The sequence below is a fragment of the Psilocybe cubensis genome, chromosome 4 (assembly GCF_017499595.1).
Source record: "Psilocybe cubensis strain MGC-MH-2018 chromosome 4, whole genome shotgun sequence".
Classification (NCBI taxonomy): Eukaryota; Fungi; Basidiomycota; class Agaricomycetes; order Agaricales; family Agrocybaceae; genus Psilocybe; species Psilocybe cubensis.
Genome location: NC_063002.1, coordinates 3070249 through 3088677, shown reverse-complemented (window position 1 = coordinate 3088677; position 18429 = coordinate 3070249). Strand labels below are relative to the sequence as shown.

General features: G+C 45.2%; 6 protein-coding genes across 6 annotated transcripts; 2 read left to right on the top strand and 4 right to left on the bottom strand.

Moving 5' to 3' along the window:
* Positions 1 to 111: 111 nt before the first annotated feature.
* Positions 112 to 2800, bottom strand: JR316_0005191 (FGGY carbohydrate kinase domain-containing protein; the record flags this gene model as incomplete). The annotated part of the gene is made up of 12 exons (XM_047890955.1): positions 112 to 298; positions 531 to 673; positions 746 to 1054; positions 1111 to 1169; positions 1232 to 1327; positions 1390 to 1474; positions 1530 to 1586; positions 1636 to 1680; positions 1736 to 1871; positions 1930 to 2294; positions 2353 to 2513; positions 2575 to 2800. 12 exons carry the CDS (start codon positions 2798 to 2800, stop codon positions 112 to 114), a joined length of 1869 nt encoding a protein of 622 aa, XP_047750716.1.
* A 406-nt stretch (positions 2801 to 3206) lies between these two features.
* JR316_0005190 (40S ribosomal protein S25) lies at positions 3207 to 3741 on the bottom strand (the record flags this gene model as incomplete). The annotated part of the gene is made up of 3 exons (XM_047890954.1): positions 3207 to 3229; positions 3286 to 3571; positions 3739 to 3741. 3 exons carry the CDS (start codon positions 3739 to 3741, stop codon positions 3207 to 3209), a joined length of 312 nt encoding a protein of 103 aa, XP_047750715.1.
* A 160-nt stretch (positions 3742 to 3901) lies between these two features.
* On the top strand, positions 3902 to 6099 carry JR316_0005189 (Glucosidase 2 subunit beta; the record flags this gene model as incomplete). The annotated part of the gene is made up of 11 exons (XM_047890953.1): positions 3902 to 4112; positions 4168 to 4263; positions 4315 to 4430; positions 4482 to 4605; positions 4657 to 4716; positions 4772 to 5167; positions 5220 to 5336; positions 5393 to 5570; positions 5626 to 5700; positions 5764 to 5881; positions 5947 to 6099. 11 exons carry the CDS (start codon positions 3902 to 3904, stop codon positions 6097 to 6099), a joined length of 1644 nt encoding a protein of 547 aa, XP_047750714.1.
* Positions 6100 to 7692: 1593 nt separating this feature from the next.
* On the bottom strand, positions 7693 to 10316 carry JR316_0005188 (Alpha-amylase; the record flags this gene model as incomplete). The annotated part of the gene is made up of 17 exons (XM_047890952.1): positions 7693 to 7770; positions 7825 to 7929; positions 7992 to 8048; positions 8109 to 8283; positions 8337 to 8469; positions 8524 to 8682; positions 8734 to 8875; positions 8932 to 8987; positions 9039 to 9115; positions 9173 to 9185; positions 9239 to 9358; positions 9408 to 9508; positions 9560 to 9654; positions 9707 to 9804; positions 9857 to 9900; positions 9951 to 10056; positions 10103 to 10316. 17 exons carry the CDS (start codon positions 10314 to 10316, stop codon positions 7693 to 7695), a joined length of 1773 nt encoding a protein of 590 aa, XP_047750713.1.
* A 1970-nt stretch (positions 10317 to 12286) lies between these two features.
* JR316_0005187 (Histone H3) lies at positions 12287 to 12934 on the bottom strand (the record flags this gene model as incomplete). The annotated part of the gene is made up of 4 exons (XM_047890951.1): positions 12287 to 12460; positions 12526 to 12687; positions 12748 to 12842; positions 12895 to 12934. 4 exons carry the CDS (start codon positions 12932 to 12934, stop codon positions 12287 to 12289), a joined length of 471 nt encoding a protein of 156 aa, XP_047750712.1.
* A 916-nt stretch (positions 12935 to 13850) lies between these two features.
* JR316_0005186 (Lysine-specific demethylase 3A) lies at positions 13851 to 18052 on the top strand (the record flags this gene model as incomplete). The annotated part of the gene is made up of 13 exons (XM_047890950.1): positions 13851 to 14331; positions 14386 to 14418; positions 14475 to 14513; positions 14567 to 14914; positions 15132 to 15197; positions 15384 to 15437; positions 15505 to 15800; positions 15855 to 15963; positions 16020 to 16951; positions 17027 to 17123; positions 17239 to 17494; positions 17554 to 17731; positions 17795 to 18052. The coding sequence occupies 13 exons, from the start codon at positions 13851 to 13853 to the stop codon at positions 18050 to 18052; spliced, it is 3147 nt and encodes a 1048-aa protein (XP_047750711.1).
* Between the last annotated feature and the right edge of the window lie 377 nt (positions 18053 to 18429).

The following is an 18429-nucleotide window of genomic DNA, read 5'->3' as shown; positions in this document are numbered from 1 at the left end:
TCGGAAACGAGGACTTTTACTTCAGGATTATTTGCGGAGGGCGGTGCTCCATGGCAATGGTAGGAGATTGACAGTAATCGTGATCCAAATATGTATTTTGCCATCATTCGTTCATTCACTCTTCGACTGACAGTAATACAAACTGCGATCATCTAGGGAGACAATCATATATATTTTCATCGTCAGGAGAATGAGTTGCCAGTGATCTTGATGCTTTAGCAGCAGTAACAATACACCGAACTGAGATACCATACAGTAAACATAGGGAACGCATTCCTGTAACGGCAACTGATCTCGCCTGAGTTGGAAATTGAGGGTACGCGTCAAATTTTCGCCAACAGAAGAATTGCGAGACTTGTCATCCACAAAAATTCATTTGTATGCGGCGCGTTTCGAGGGTACACATTTCAGTTGTTACATTTGTCCCTAAAATACGGCAGGGTCGATAATCAATACTCGAATCATTCAAATTTGGAATATAAAATGTCCAGAGGCAGCGAACAACCCCAAAAGGGCATTGACGGTGTTACTTTGAAGCTTCCTGCATCTCCTGTCGCCAGCGCTTCTGTATTTGAATGGTCTCCAAGAAAATCTTGAATTTCGCTTCCAGCAGTTTCCTCTCTTTCGCATCGCAACTAGGGGATATCATTGTACCAGCGGGAGTCATCTCGACCTAGAACACAAGCAAAACGAAATAGGCAATCAACAACAAGGATCATCACATTTGCTATGACATCAGACTCACCATGATTTCCCACAACTTTTTTGCCTGTTCTTCTTTCCCTGAATTTCCAAATTCCGCGGCGAATCGACCGAGCATGGCAGCACCCAAGCACACAGCCTGGTCACTGTTCGCCGGGAGCACAACAGGCATTCCACAAACATCCGCAAAGAGCTGCATCAGTGGTCTATTTTGCGCCTGACCACCGCTCATGAAGATAGACGCGATCTGATGGCCCGAACTGTTGAGCGTATCGACAATATGACGCGTCTGCAATGCAATTGCCATAAGTGTGGCATGATACTTTTTGGCAAGGTCATTCAGCGAGTTGTCCTGGACAGACAACGTTTAGCGTAGAATTTTAATGTTCTTGGAAGCGACGACCATACCAATTCCATTCCAAACATAACTCCTCTCATACGGGGATCAGCAATTGGAGACCTGTTTCCTAGAACGAACGAAGATGAGGCGATACATTTTAACGCCCAAAATAAGGTTTAATTCTTGTACCATGGAAATCAGGGTATATGTGTAGGTCCTTGGTCAACTCGGTGAACGTGTCCACTTTGTAAGTGGTTCTTAGTCTTTCAAGACGCTCTTGGATAACTATTACTCGCAGAAGCACAATATTAAATCAACAGAAATGCATTACAAGATGAATCACTCACGCGTATGTACATTCTTTCCTTCTTCTTTCCCGATTTTGACAGCTTCAGGATATGCAGGATGATTTGTTAGTACGAAATCAATGAGCTGATGACGTCCACCTTAGAACTGGCTACAGATGATGAAAAACATAGAAGCAGACCTGGCCGGTAGAGGATTGTCCTCCTTCGTTCATCCACCATCCATTGATGATAGGGTCCTAATCCAGATCTTAAACAAGTTTCGTTTCAGAGAGACAATAAAGTAACCTTATACGGGCCCCATACTCCATCAACGAAGATACCTTTTTGGCTCTGCAAAAACATTTGAGGATGGGTATACGGCGCTCATGGCAAGGTAGAACCTCACCTGTACAATATGACATGTGCTCGTGCCAGCAACTGCGGCCAATCGTCTCCCAGATTCTTCTATGGACGGGATTTCATTCGAAAGTACGCCATTCTCCGTATAGCGCGCTGCAATGGTGCCCAACCAACCTGCATACCTGGAATCGCAGTCACAAAAGCGTGCAAATGGCGATAAAGAAAGACACAAAAACTTACGCATCAATGAGTGCACTTCCAACGGGGGTTCCGGGAACCAAGCCCAGTTCTTTTGCCGCCGTATTTGAAAGACCTTGACCTACTGGCATTCCAGCGATCAATACTTCGTCGCCCTCCCGGACGCCAATTTGTGCATAATCCCTTTCAACAAGCTCCTGCAGTCCGATCTGCTTGAAGAAATCCTTCTGCCAGCCAGTTGTAGGCACGTAAGAACATTTGCAAGTGAGAGAGCAGCACGACCGTGCGCTATCCGTCGTTGCGCGATACGTCAGAAAGTCCGGAAGATCAAAGAATTGGCATCTTGCAAACAACTGGGGATCCATATTCCTCTTCAACCACAGAATTTTTGGAATTTCCATTTCCAACTGGCAAAGTTTAGAATAATCGATATGCAAATATTTCACAAGTACGAAAACGACTTACACTCATCTTGCCCCCAACATAATCCAGAACGATTGATCCAGTGCCATTGATAAAATTAGCCTCTGCTTCTGCGCGATGATCTGCCCAAAGAATGACGTTCCTTTCCCCATGCCTCCCAAGGGTCTCGCCCTTTGTGACCGCTATAGGCTCACCCTCAAAATCTGTAACGGCCAACGAGCACGTAGCGTCAAATCCCAAACCCTTAACTGAGGCAGGAGCGACCCGTCTCCTTCAAGCATGCCTTGATGACAATGCCTACTGCTGCCCATATGTCCGTCGTCGATTGCTCGAAGATATTGCTGTCGTGTGAATCACGCCAGGTCTTGGTATTCTGTGTTGATATTGATTTGACTTGACCGCTATTGTCGACCAGGCATGCCCGGACGGAGCCTGTGCCCACGTCAATACCGATGTAATAACTAGAATCGCCCACGTTAAATCCTATCATTATTTAGCGCTGGGCAGAGTTGCGCAGGAATAGTTGACAAAGGGAGACCAAAAGGTGGGATCAGTGTAAAGGAAAGAGGCGTTATTGAGAGCTCTGATATCATGAAGGAAGGGTGTCGGTCCGGCTTGCTATCTCTTGCAAATTTAGAGAAACTCAGGTCGCATGATCAGAACCAGATGGTACACATTTGTGAGTACACAAATTGACAATACCACATAAGACCGACTCAGACGTAGGTACGGTCATTTAGCAGTTTTGATGTGACGTACTCTACTTGGCAGGAAAATTTACTCAGGATTCACGAATAGAGTGTGTTTTGCCATTTGCGATTTTATGTGGTGTGCATTGAGTGGAATACATATAGCCTAGCAAGCATAACGAGAGCGGAAAAAGTGTAAGGGTGCATCTACTCTTGTGATGTGGTGCGAGCTAAATAAGTGAAATTGTCAGAAACTTTCAACCTTGCGTCGGTAGGCGATACACACTATAGATGAGCTGTGCGGAGTGGTGCACGATCCGCTTGATGAGCTTGTCCCTCTCGAGATGTCTGATAGCAACACGAGCGAGCGATCCGTTGATCTTGAGACGCTCGATGAGGATGCTCTGACTGACGAATTTGAAGGAGGGGACTTCCTTCATGATACGGTCGTAGGTGGCCTTGTCGAGCGAGACGGCGTGCTGGGCCTTATCCTTGACCTTTCCCTTGGACCACTTCTTCTTCTTCGCGGATTTACCACCGCTGGACGCAGCGGGGGCTGCTTTTGCTTTGGCCTAGAGGATCAAAAAGAGTCAACATCCATTTCATCCCAAGTTCATCCAAATCCGAAAAGTGGCATCCAGCTGAAATCGAGGCAAATGTGCCTTCATTCGATATCTATCCATTCGTACGACACCCCGGCAGCCTTCCGCGAGCATAAAGAGGGCGAAGAGCTACTCACCATAGTAGAGTTGGACCGTCGATGATGAGCACCAGACAGAGCGGTCTTGCAAGGAAGACCTTGTGCGTGCCTTGTTTGGTCGGATTACATAATCGACAGCCAAGACACCGACGCGACTGGGACACGTCGATCGAAATTGGTTCCCTCGTCTAGCACACTGGCCATGGTTCCTTGGGCTCTACTTCTCTGTTCTCTACCGCTATCTGCGTTTTCTAAACCAACAAAGACTCTCGGAGTATCTCCCAACCTACTCTCCAAATATGTTCCAATAGCAAAAACGAATACTTGGAAATGCCTGGATGGTTCCAAGGAAATTCCCTGGGATTTCGTTAACGACGACTCTTGTGACTGTCCAGACGGCAGCGATGAGCCAGGTCGGATTGGGATCATTTATCTGGCGATTTTGGCTACTTATTATCTTCATTACAGGAACCTCTGCATGCCCGAATAATAAATTCTATTGTCAGAACGAAGGACACATCGGCGAGTTCATTTCAAGTTCGAGGGTTAATGACGGACTATGTGGTACGAATTAGGCGACATTGAGCACTATGTTTAGTCTTACTCGAAGTTCAGAAACGCAGTGTTGCGACGGATCCGATGAACAGCCAGGAGTCTGCCCCAATCTTTGTAAGGAAATTGGAGAAGAGTATAGGAAGAAGCGAGACGCGGAATTGAAGTTGCAAAGAGCCGTAAGGAGACCAAGCCTCTCCAATGAATCTTATTCATCTGTTTATCAATAGGGTGCTAAAGTTCGGTCCGGTTACATTGCATTTGCGCATCAGGAAAAGAAACGTCTCCAAGGAGAAGTAGAAAGATTGGCTGAAGAGATCAAAGCAAAGGAAAAGGAGGTTGATCGTCTTCAAGGTAAGTCATATGCACAGATAAGGGGTACCCGTTTAAAATATTTGCTCGTAGATATCGCCGAACGGACCGAATCACTCTCACAAGCTGCTTTGGAACACAAGAAAGAATCGCGTATGCCCTATGTCCCTTAACACAATCCTTCAATTTCGTTCTAATGGTTAAACAGCTCTGTACAAGTCATTAATCATCCACAACAATGCCCTCAAATCACTTCAGCGGGAACACAAGAAACACCTTGAACGCGAGAAAGCCCTAGGCCAGATCCTTGATGCTCTTCGCACTGGCTACAATCCCAACTACCAGGACATGGCGGTTCTCGAAGCCGTTCGCGGATGGGAAGAGCTCGCCAAACTTCCTCATATTAACGACGTTGGCAAAGATTCTGAAGCGGAGAAGCCCTCTGAAAATGAATCAGACGAAGAGGAAGAGGAGGCCCTGGAGGAGGGCATGTGGGATGCCGGGCAACTTGAACATCAGCTTGATGGGCTCATCAGCACTGATTATCTCTCCCTTTTACTTGAACACGAAGAATATATTAATGGCCCCCAGGAGGGCTCAATTCGTGAGGAGCCTCGCACATGCTGAAAGCTATTGCTGACGTCATTGTTCATTAGTCTTTGAGCTCGCTGCATATCTTCCAGATTCGTTCATCCCTGTCTATGAGGATGTCAAAGATACCCTTGTGTCTTGGCTGCAGAAGTTTGGTATTGTACGCGGCGATGATGGAGCAGGTAACCAACCAGTCCTATTCTCTATCTCCTTTCTATCACCTAAATGATTTTTGTAGCCGACTCATCGCGTGCTCAACAAGCATACAACGACGCCAAGAACGAACTGGATCGCATGAGGACTGAGTTGGACACAAAGGAGAATGATATTAAAGAAATCTTCAACATTAATGGTTTCGGTGCTAAAGGAGAATGGAAGAAGCTTGACGGTACCTGCCTCGAGAAGGATACAGGAGAGTGAGTGAACGACTCGTTATGGGTTGCTTACCGAATGCTGATTGACATCGCTTAGCTACACATACGAGGTTTGCCTCTTCAATGAAGTCAAGCAGAAGCCCAACAACGGCGGAACAACATTCAGTCTTGGGTGAGTAGATTTTATATGTGTACGATTCATGTTACTATCTCGAAACTCACACTCTTTTCATAGCAAATTTGAATCTTGGAACCCGTCTTCAGATGTTCAACCAGGTCAACCAGAATTCTATCAAAAGCAAGTTTACAAACACGGCACAAGATGCTGGAACGGTCCGGAGCGTAATGTTGTTGTAAGTCTCCTCTCTTCATAATTTATATACGAGGACAGGATTCGACGGCCCTTTTTTCTAAACAGCTCCGTCTATCATGTGGAGTTGAAAACGCTCTTTTGACTGTGCAAGAGCTCGAGAAATGTGAATACGAGATCACAGGAACTTCTCCAGCGCTCTGCCTTCCACCCGAGGAAGATAAGAAGAACGGAAATGGCAAGAAAAAGGACGAACTATAATTTAACAAAACTTTTTGAAACACAGAAGAGTGACAAGGACGCACCACGCTAGACACCCGACGCATTGTATACCTATGGATGATACCCATGCATTGTTTTGTCATTGCCTGCCCGCTGCGCATGATGCAAAATCTGCGTCTGTAATATTTATTTTCTCTGCGCTTAACTTCATCTGTTGCTTGGGTGTTTAGAATATGTACGTACATTCGGTCTTTTCTGCTAAACCATTATCTATTTGCGGGAAGAACGTATACGTAAGCAAAGGGTATACTACCTGGTATGTCAATTCAAAGCACTTCAAGTTGTGTATCAGAGAAGATAAATACCGTACGGTCAATTAAATGTGATATTTAAATCAAGATCTAGTCGTGCACCTCTATGCCTTTTAGCACTTTGTCTGCTGGTTCCACTTTCATGGACCCGAGTATTCTCCGCGAATGGCCACATACTACTATACCATAAACAGAAATAATTCCCTTTTTAAGCAGGTCGGGTGATTGCCGAATGACGTTGGCGCCAAATTTTCCCACCTATGTTTCAAGTTTCCAACCACTTTCACTGCTAGCATCCTAGAAGCTAAGTACCGAGGTCTACCGAAGTGGTGCGCACTGCCTCAAATACATGGTTCTAACTTCCTGAGGCTGTTCATAACCATACCTGCGATGACAGAAGCTCGGCTCCGAATCGGGGTTCCTTCAAATGTATTCACGGTACATGTACATTGATCATCAGGCTGGCATACTTTTCCGACGATCGCGAGGTGTTAACTTACCGTTGGGAAAAGGGATTCCAGAGTTTTAAAATAATTTATTGGGTTAGCTCCATCGATCCTTTCATATCATAGGAAAAGCTTCATGAGGTTCAAGAATATTAAGGGACTACACTTAGGGCCACCACCGCTCAAATTAAGCGCTCCACCATAGCCGACTGCCGCTACTTAGAGGTTTTCTCGACATTTATTGCTACAGGTCAACGTTACATTTTTGGCAATACTGGAATATTTGGGGCGCGCTGGTTTTTTTTTTTTTTGATCATGATGATAATTCACGAGAGATGCTTTGGATGACGGCATACAGTGACATTATATTGATTCTCTATTTCCCCGGTCTTCGATCCGCGCTTGAAGCCTCACAGCATGCATCAGGTGTTTTTTTGTTCTACCCATTTCCCTTCTTTCGGGCCTGACATCAACCTACTGACCTTTCTCTGGAGATACGCGAGGCTAAGAATATGTGCCCTTCGTTTCTCGCCAACTACGCCGTGATTCTGGAAACGCATCTCCTATTGTTGTCGCCTTTATCGAAGTATCTCGCAAGTCTCTATTGGATCATAAAATGACTTGTTTGAGCTCAGAGTATGATGGAATGGCTGTAGGTTTGTCAGCGAAGCTTTTCTACCATTACTACGGCCCTACCAAGCTATTTGTTGATACTTCTAGAATTGTCACCGAACGAGATAGGAATGCATTTAGTAGTGGAATCACTCAGTCTTCCGACTTCGAAAGATGTTTATAAGTCACAAGTTTCATAGTCGAGCCGGCATACGCCGGTCTTGTTAATTATACATTTGTACGGTAATTCAATTCATGTGCTTCTATCTCCAGGACTGGGACAAAGTCTGTGCTCCTCCAGAAGCAGTTGCTTGGCGGTTGGGATCTGACTCCCAGTTAATCTATAAAGAGAGAAAGTGAGTTAAATGAACAACAACGTAATCGTATGTGCGTACACTTCCGTCTGAATTCTTCTTAATGAACTTGTATTCGAAGCTCGTGCCCGCAGGAATTGAAACTGTCGCGCTCCACACAGGATAATTTGCAGACGAAAGAGCGACCTATGAGTAAGTTGGTGCTTGTGTGAGTTAAACAAAAAATCGTGGTGAGATTGTAGAATTACCGCTGAAGCTGCGGTCCAAGATCCAAGTTGCGAGAGGCTTCCAACGAGGAAAATATTCTTCAAAAATGTATCAGAATCAGGAAGCACATTTAACACAAGCAGTAGAAATATAGTTACCTGGCCCCATGTTGTCGTGGCAGTGACTTGGAATGTCACGGAAACAGGTCCGGGATTAGGATTGCCAGTGCCAGGGTCAACAGTTCCAGGAGAAGAACTTGTGGCACCGGTATGAATGGCGACAGCGCTTCGAGCGGGAACGGTAACTGTGAATTGGCCGTTGGAAACACTAATCCTATAAAAATAGTTCGGTTAAAGTCAGTATACATGGAATTTACCAAGACATACGTGTTGCCAGTGCAAGATCCTGAGGAGCTTTTCCCACTAATCACATCGCAGTACGACCCCGAAGGTAAAGAAGTTGAAAATGTAGTGCTCCATGCAGAATCGGCATTATTAATGGCTACGAAGCCAAGGGCGCCTAGATTTAATACAGATGAGTGAAGCGGAATGCATGCTTCAACAAGTGATATACCTCTTCCGAAAGCAATTCTGTTGGATTGAGGAGAAACCCAGTTTGTTAGGCCCGCTGAGCCAACATTGTTGCGGAAACCGACCATGCCACTAATAGCAATATAGCGATGTTGGCAGAGCCAACCTCCGGAACCTCCCGTCGATGAGCATGATGCAACCCCTGGAGTATTCGGTGTGAGATTTGTTTATATCGATGAACTTTTTTATATACCTCCATTAGGAGCCCCTTCTTCATGTCCTCCGAACGAATAGCTTGAAAGGATGGTAGGAGTTCCATAAGGGTGGGCGAGAGAAAATACGTGAGAGGTAATGTAGGTATTAGAAGGGGAGTTAACAGTTAAGGAGGCGCCGTTCTGTGGTTAAGCATTTCAATATCCAGGGCGAATGTGTCGATAAAATTATAGCTAACCCGCTCTGTATCATGGTTAGCGACAAAGACGTTTGCTTGCGATCCGGATACCCAGCCTGTACCACAATGATTTAAGATTAGTTATAAATTATATACCAGAAACTCACCTCTATTTTCCAAATTTTGCAGATTCGAAATTCCTCCGCCCAAAAACGAGTCTTTGAGGGCAGTGGTGTACCGGAATCTAAAAATAGAACGAGTTATTCTACATGACGTCATTATGGAAACTTATTCCACGAACTCTTGAACGTCGCCTAATTTTACCAGTTAAAAATGTTGCAAGAGATATATTATAGACACCATTCACCTATGCCTGTGTACTCTGAAGGTTGAATGGGTTCCCCACCACCCCAAATTACCTCGGAGGTAATATAAGGACGGCGTGAAAGCCTGTTCACAATGTTCGCTAGATCCCCGGCTGGAATATCTGTAAAGCGGGTGAGTATACCGCGCCATAGGTTAAAAATGGTGCCTACGCTTCGCAGCATCGAGTCTGAGCCCATCAACCCCCAACGACAACAAGTCGTTAGCGTAGGCAGCTAAACGCGAACGAACGTATTCCGTCTCAGTTGCAAGGCTACAATGGTGTTAGTTGCACAACAAATTGACGCAACGTTTTGAAACGTACTCAGACAAATTTACCAACTCGCAATTTTGCACCTGGTAGCGATTGGAATAGTCGACAATATCATTTCCCTTTGTAAGGCCGCAATGATGAAAATCCTAAGTAGACCGTGATGAGACAATAGGCGGTGAACAGAAAAGAGAAACTGACCTGGTACTGATAAATTCCAGGATAGACGTATTGTGTGAAGGAGCTTCCTGCTGTGCCGGTGCCGGAGTCGATCCCAGCCATATGATTGAAGATAGTGTCTAGCCAACATATTTCAGAAATAATGAATAATAAACGAAAAGGCATGCTTACCGACAATAACGTTGACTCCAGCTGCATGGCATGTTGAAATCATGCTGGGATCAAAATGAACAGGTTTATACATTTCAAGGAAGAAGATTCATACTTTTTGAACTGATCTCGATTTCCACGTTTTGAAGTCAGGATGTAGGAGACGGGTTGGTAGTCTGTCCACCACTGAGATCCTTTGATATGTTCTTGAGGAGGACTAACTAGATACAATATTAGTCAAGTTACGGGAAAGCATGCAATATTCACCTTGAACATAACCATAGCCAGCGGGTCCTATAAAATTTGTGCACTCCGCAGCGATGCTGTCCCAGTTCCACTCGAACATTTGAATGATGACAGACTTAGAGCTGGATGGCGCACGCGCATTGATATCATCGTGAACAGTGGAGTTGTGGAAAACCGGGCTCGTAAGAGCGTACGGGAGTAGCGCAAAGAAAGCAGACAGCGTAAGCAAGCGCATCCTGAAAAACCAAAGGCAGTGGGCGAACAGCTTGTTACATTCGCAGAAACAACTCGGTATTTAACTCATTTACTTCACTGTCCTTCCGGTGCTTGCGATTTCGAGGTGTCCGCTTTGCAAAAACGAATACGATCGAAAATAAATTACGCATATTGCAGAGTATCATGAGACTCCGACCTAACGCTGCCTTGGTAGAGTTCTCGGTGACCACAGAGGTTGAGTTTGCTCTGGGGAGCAATTTCGTTTCACGTTCTCTAATGCCGATTTGATCATTTGACAAGCCAGCTTACGACTGAGTGCCCAATGGCGCTAAAATTTGAAGGTCATGGGACCCATAGCCATCATTGAATCCGATAAGATGGAAGGATTTGTGAGAGAAGATATAGGTATTTGGGCTTAGAAATGAGTCGGGATGTAAGTTTGGTTGATATCAACCAGTCGAACCGGTGACGACAGAGTTCTTGGAAACGTGAAGTACACGTGGGACTTAAATTTAGTGCGTGCTTGGATCACACACAACTTTCGGGGAACCGTCGGACCATAGATATTACCTCTGGCACAGAGAACCTCCCGGACGCGTAACGTCTATAGCCGCGACTTTATCAAGTCAATCTTATAAAATTTCTGTTCATCTTTTCTGATTTAGGTAGATCGATCTGAAGTCAGTAGTGTGTAGGAAACGGTAGACCCGGATAGACGCAGTTGGGACTCGAAAGCGCTTGTTCGATATTAGGACTCCGACAACTGGACAGGGTATATTGCCACCTCTAAAATTTAAAACTTTAATTAGTTAAACACGCATCCGAGGCAAACAGGAACAGATTATCGATGAAAAAACAAATTGCGCGGAGCCTAGGGGAAGACTTCATATATTGTCCTTGTCGAGGTGTATGGTCACCGTTGAACTTTCTCTCAACAGCTTTTTTCGTAAAAGGTTGCTTCAAACTCCAGTTTTTGGTTTGCTTTCGCTCTATGTCAAGGCTAAGATATACTTAATCGAGATGCTAATACCGTAAAAGTACCGTTACCCAGTGGAGGGAGATGGAAGGCGAAGAAAGAAGAACGGACCATGTTAGCCGCATTAGCAGTACGCCATCTGGGGATTTGTATGTGGAGGTGGGGTAACATCACACGTGGTAGTAGTTTTCAGACTCAAGGAACAAACAGAAAATTTTAATCCGCCGGCATAGTGCTACTTGGCACCCAGATCAAAATTCGTATGAAGGCAAACTCGAAGGAATGCTGAAGAGACGCCATTATAAATGGCAGAGCTTGACCAAGTCATGAACCGTTGACGATTCAAAGAGAGTGGTATAGTTTGGGAAGAGTTGAAATTTGAAATGTCGACGAGGTTGTTAGTTGTGGTTTCTCTCATCGCTTCCATGTAATCTAATGACAACATCTAAATGTCCGATTGACGCTTCCTCGGATTACTCTGTCCGGCTTTCCGATGTCGACAAATTATAATATTGAAAAAGTAAATTTTGTACAAAATCTATATCCAGGATCCCTTCTCGCTTTACAAGGCATACAGAATACTTAGCCCCAAAGCCCGATAATCGACCTTGTTGGAGTCGAGGCATGCGATTGGAAGGGTTAGGATACCAAAAGGGTTACCATTACGCTAAAGGATTTAATACTATAGTCTAATGGAATAAAAGGTATCTTTATTAGCTTGCAAGCATACACGGCAAGTGACCGAGGTAGGGTGCTTTTTGCACTTAGAGAGCAAATGCTAACGGTAGCTGAAAAGTAGTCGGGATGCGATGTCCTTTGTCCGCATGGTACTAATGACCTCGGCGAGTAAATTTCAAGGCTGTTCCTAAAGGCATGTCATCGACAACAGTAAAATTAAGCACCGTTTCTCGTCCCTGGGAGCTACGATAGTAGTGAGAAAATGAGCCATCCGAGTTTTGGAATGCATTTATGTTATAAAATTTGACTACCGCACATTGGAGAATGCTGTATGTCTAATGGCGAACTTCTCCGCGGAGGCGCCGGGCTAAGTATAAATCCTTTGGCATAATGGTAACCCTTTTAGAGTGGATAGCAGCTAGATTAGTGTCTTCGAACAGCGAAATAAGATAAGCCTCGGATGCCTCCTGAAGTGCCATGATAGCAGACGACTGGAACCGCAAGTCTGTCTAGATGGATTTTGAATTATAACGCTATTGTTATGTCAAGTGTATGAAAAAAGAAAATGACACACCTTGTAATCCTGAGCTATCTCTCGCACAAGTCTCTGAAACGGAAGCTTGCGAATAAGGAGCTCAGTGGACTTCTGATAGCGACGGATTTCGCGCAGAGCAACGGTGCCAGGGCGGAAACGATGTGGTTTCTTCACTCCCCCATAGGAAACCGATTTTTTTGCCTAAAGACAGGAAGGATATTGGTTAATGTTTACAGAAGGAAATTTAGAGAAATATCTTACGAAGTTGTTGGTGGTCTTTTTTGCCACTTGCGAACCTGAATCCCTAGGAGTTTTGGATACAATGTGTTCTAGAATTTGGTTTCGAGGTGTTTTCCCTGGCTGAAAGTCAGGTTCCGTGCCGCATTGATGGATTAATCGATTTCATACCTCCCGTCGATTTTCGAGCAGATTGTTTAGTTCTGGCCATTATAGATGGAAGTGGTGACTGGACAATCGCGTTTCTCGTTTTTGCGTCGCGGGGTCTCCCTTTAAGTATATGCTCAAAGGAGCACGGGCCCTACATTTTTTAGCTGCGCTTCCTACGAATGTCCATGGAACAAGTGAGTCATCAGGTGGATTTTAGAAAGTTTATTGGACACACCGAGAACCAGTGACAACAGCCATTCGATCTGCGTAGTATAATGGACTACCATCTGTGTGGTTAATTACATTGGGCTTGATGAACTCGGGATTGATATTCTTTGCATTCGTTCAGTAGATGGCACCCCAGCAAAAGAATGCTCGTTCTTGCTGAGACTTAAATCTATTTCGAGTCCTGATTTCTTCGGTTGGGATACTATGCCGGCATCTTCTTTTATTGAGCTTCTCACGGGCTTATGTACTATGCTTAACGTATTTTGGTTGTACTGGTTGGCTCGGAGATATATGTAATGCCCGAACAATTATCGTCCATCCAGGTTCTACATTCCAAGAGAGGTTGTGAGAAAAGGTTGTTCGTGAGATGTTTTCTGATTTCACCTAGCATGGTTGCGTTCGGTTTGTGTGAGGAACACAAAAGTTTTCGATCTGCCATCGATCCGACATTCCTACCGAGTCAGCCCTAGCGATGAAAGTGACTGATTAAAGTTACAAATTAGAAAGAGTAAGACTGAATAGAGGCAGTGTATTTTAGTATGTGTGTCCCCACAGTGCAAGTATTTTGATAATGGGGTGGATATCTTGTGGCGAGATGATGATTGATTGGAGGCACTAAAGACCCAGAGCCGCGGTACACGTGGGTATCGCGATTGTTCAATTTGGCGGAGTCCATAAAAGTTTGAAGCCAGTCTTGTGTTACAACTTCCGCGTCACTTGTCCCTTCCTTATTGCTTTCTTCCACCGTAATGAATGGCTTGCAAGATCCTACGAAGAAGACCTCCATCACTTCATTACTGAACCCACAGAATGCCTCTGCATTACACTCATCCCCTCTCAACAACTCCAATTCCCCTTCCATAAACCATGGTCCGACCCAAACACCGTCCGCCTTCTACGATTCACCTTACACGACATCGCCCGTATACAATCTTCGTGCGGCGAACTGGGACCCTACTTCAGAGTCTTCACAGCAAAAATCTGTGAGCTCCGGTGTTCAGTATCACCACGAATACCCTCAGCAATCCCATTCGGCAATGGCAGCCGTCGCTCATCCACAATCTAACGGCTATTCGTACCCACTCAACCCTCCAACGACGGCGAGAACACGAGTGGGCCATTCTAATGGGTATCCTGCTGAACAACCCGACTGGCAGCCGCGACCTCAATCGCACCAACCTTCTGGTTCACATGTGTCATATGGACAGGCTCAGAGAGATGAACGACCAAGTGCGCAGAAATTATCAATGTATCGTTGATGAGCTCAGACTAATACTGTTACAGCGCTCACTGCCGAGTATCCCATGTCAAATCAAGGTCCATAATGTTGTTGTCGTATTCATCGCAAGACCTCATCACATACTTTATTTCAGAGTCATTCACTCCAAACAACGTTCCGTCTGAGATTCCGGGTTAGATTCTCCATCTTTACTGACATCTTTTCGCTCATCTTCTGAACTATTAGCACCTAATCCTGTGTGGCAATCAACAGAAAGGGCATCTGTCCGTATCGCGGCCAAGGGGACGTTACAGGAACCTTCTCAAGTCGCCAACAACCACGGATACAACCAGTCGGGTTCTGGCTACGACCAACAGAATCTGTACACCCATCCCACCGAATATAATTCCCATTTGCAGCCGCCCACTTCTATTCCCTCTTCGGCTTCACCTCAAATTTCAACGGTTGAACCGTCCGGGTCATCTTCATCGTCTTCGAAGAGACGGCTTCCTGATAGCGAGGCCACACCAGCGCCCAAGGCTAAACGGGCGAAGCCAAAGGTTAAATCGACCGGTTCTGAGTCCTCCACACCTGGTGCGTGTAGGTTTTGCTCATATTTGGGAGTCTTCTGTCATCTTTGACTCTTGTAACCTGTGGCACTTTTTGATGGCACCTGGCCAGTCGTGTTCCCTTGACCTCCCTCACTTTCCGAATGCTTAAAATAACATTTTTGCACGTCTTCAGTGTGGTCTTATTCTGGCTTGGTCCAGAAGTACTAGTAACCGTAACTGACATCTCACTCAAACTCTAGGTCCATCGAAGCGTGGATATAACGCTAAAAAGCGCAGCGAAGCCGCTATCATTTCTGCTCAAAATGGTATGTTTTACAGTTGTTTTGTGTCGATACCAACGGATTACTGGTCTCGACTTCATGCATGATATTATTTTGAGTCGTTGTACAGTCTTACATCGCCTGCTGGGTCGGGGCGCTTTCCTGTCTTTTTTTACTTTCCGACCTTGCTCGATTCGTCTGACGTTTATATTGATTACATATCTTTCCCAGCAGATGCGTTCCAGAAAGCTCAACAAGGAGGTAGTGACATACGCCAGTCCCAAGGTGCTGGTCAGTGTATTGCTCATATGCGAAACCTTGTAAAAACAGCTCATTCAAATCACACCGACAGGGGATCTTCCCGGAACGCTAACCACGGCTGATGGTTCACAATATATCCCGGAACTCCAGTTTGCGCGTTGCATGTCCAACCGATACAAAAAGGAAGACTTTCCTAGATGTGTATCATGTACGCGGAGGTGGGCCGGCGATACGTGTCGTTTTCAAGGCATTCGATATTTTTTGCGTGATTCTCAGAGAAAGCTGTGCGGTGTAAGCTTCAACGAAGTAGGCCACTCAGCTACTCCGATGGAATTCCCTTCCAAGTGGAATAAACCCCTTAAGATTGAACAGATTACACGTATCAAGGTTTGTCCACCGACATTCTTAAGGTACCGAACTCTACACTCACATACAAAATAGTTATCAATAGCGAAGGCACTTTTCCCCATATTAGTGGCGGAGCAAGATCACTTGTCTGTGAGTGTTATTGTGCGCCGCCCACGCGAATCTGATGTTCGCGCTACATGTGGTATGTTGTTATTTTATTCATGTATTAGCATTTGTTTTCTGACGCGTGATCATTAGACACTTGTATGACTTCATTGTTCTCAGAAACGTTCATGTGCCGCATATGTGGTCGAGAAGTTTGCAACGAGTGTTACCAACAAGTCCGCGAACTTACTGAACAACCTACTCAAGCAACACCTTCGGAGCTGACTGCGCTCGTGATGAAGAGGGAGAAGCATGCTCACTCAAATCCTTTCTTTTTGGCTTGCACAAAGAGGATAGAACATGGAGTTAGCGAATTTATCCGGGTCACTCGCTTCAGTAACGATGAGCTACAAAAATCCATCAATGAGATGCAAAAAATCTTGACGCAGGACAAAGAAAAGACCCAGGCTAGCCCAGTACCTGCAGGACGTCCTGGCACATCTGGGCTCGCTATTTCTAATATGGCCGATTCAGTGCAACCAACCGAACGCCATTCATCAACACACCCTGTCCCCATACACCCTACGGCGGCATCAGTCTCTTCGTCGCCGGATCATTCTTTCACACAACCCTCGAATGTATCTCCAACCGTACCTTCACAGATTACAACTTATGCTGAACGCGACTATTCCGCAAAGGATTTCCCAGATCCTTTGACTTCTCCCATTTACGATGACTATACGCCTCCAAATGTTTCTTCCCGTATTTCCGATATACCTATATTCCGCGCTCAGATAATTCCCGCGCATCTGTACGATAACCTACCCGATATCAGGCATTCACAAGTAGACGGGCCTATCCCTATGTTTTCTTGTTTGTGGCGCAAAGGCTTGCCGCTCCTTGTCAAAAATGCTCTTCCCAGGTTCAAATTACCATGGACGCCTCAATCTTTTATAGAGCGATACGGTGATAAGGATTGTCTTGTTGTGGAGTGTCAGAGCGACATTGTCAAAAAGGTCACTATCAAAGACTTTTTTGGATGGTTTGGAAAGTATGGAGGCCGGACAGAATGTTGGAAACTTAAGGTCTGTCTCTCAACGTTTTCTTTCCACCCATCACTCTCATATCCTTCCCATTGCTCTCTTCTCCGATGAATATAGGACTGGCCACCCACGGCTGAATTCAAAGCAGCCTTTCCTGACCTTTACGAAGACTTTAGCAACGCTGTGCCCGTCCCCGACTATGTGAGACGAGACGGTGTGTATAACATTGGGTCTCATTTCCCCAAAAATGCTATTGGGCCAGATTTGGGTATGGTTGTGTTTTCAACTTGCCATTTTGAACGATGCTGTGCTGACTGACGTTTTTCCAGGCCCGAAGATGTACAACTCAATGGCTTCATCTCAAGAACCTGGTAGTAAAGGTTCCACTCGACTGCATATGGACATGGCCGATGCTTTGAACATCATGTTGCATGCAGAAGCATGTGAAGATGGAACCGAAGGCTATGCAGTATGGGACTTGTACAGGGCCGAAGACAGCGATTTGATACGGGGGTTCTTGAAGAAGAGGTTCGGCCAACCCTCAGCGAATGGAGCGATCGGACAAAGTGGTGCTAATTCGAAGAGGTATGTTTACTATTGGCGGAGATGAAATGGTATCATGGATTCACCTTGATCGGTTTTAGTGCGGGAGACAAGAGTGTTGCTTCCGTTATGATTGGGCTTGACCCAATTCACAACCAACAATTTTATCTCGACGTTGAGCTACGCAAGGCGCTCTTTGACGAGTGTGGAGTGAAGAGCATCAGGATTTACCAAAGGCCCGGCGACGGAGTTTTTATTCCGGCCGGTTGTGCACACCAGGTTTGTGGTTATCGTGTCCCCTTTTGTTATTTTTAATGTTTAATGGAACTTCTATTGACTTAGGTCGCCAACATGTCTGACTGCATGAAGATCGCTATCGATTTTGTCAGCCCCGAGAACATAGACCGGTGTGAGAAATTGACGAAGGAGTTCAGGGAGCAAAATCAAAGTAAGGTCTGGAAGGAAGATGTGCTCCAGCTTCGGACCATGATGTGGTTCGCATGGCAGTCCTGCTGCATCAAGGAAGAGGAAATTCACAATGCGGAACCGAAGGACCGACCCACTGATACCACCAGTTCAAATCCTACACATGGCGGATGAGGCCTTACAGGTCTATTTAGAGGAGCTAAGATTTATCTCTGTTTTTTGGTTAGTATTGCTTGCTTTAGGATGGGTTTTAAGCCATTCAGTTGAGATTCTATGTTATATACTATTTTGTTACCGCTTCACCAACATATGCCGAGTTTTGGGTACACGCTGTTCCACATCCTAAGGAGATGCTAAATTGTACTACCATAGTTAGTTAATATACCAATATTTTTTGTATACCCAAACAAAGGTCTCCTTTCATTTGTTGTAAGATTCGTGGCAATTTCTCCATTGGAAAGAAAGGCGCCCAAGAGTAAAAGATATGTCACTATACATAAATAGACCGCGTCGCGCGTTTGACGCGTAGCTGGTAATAATTTAAGTATAAA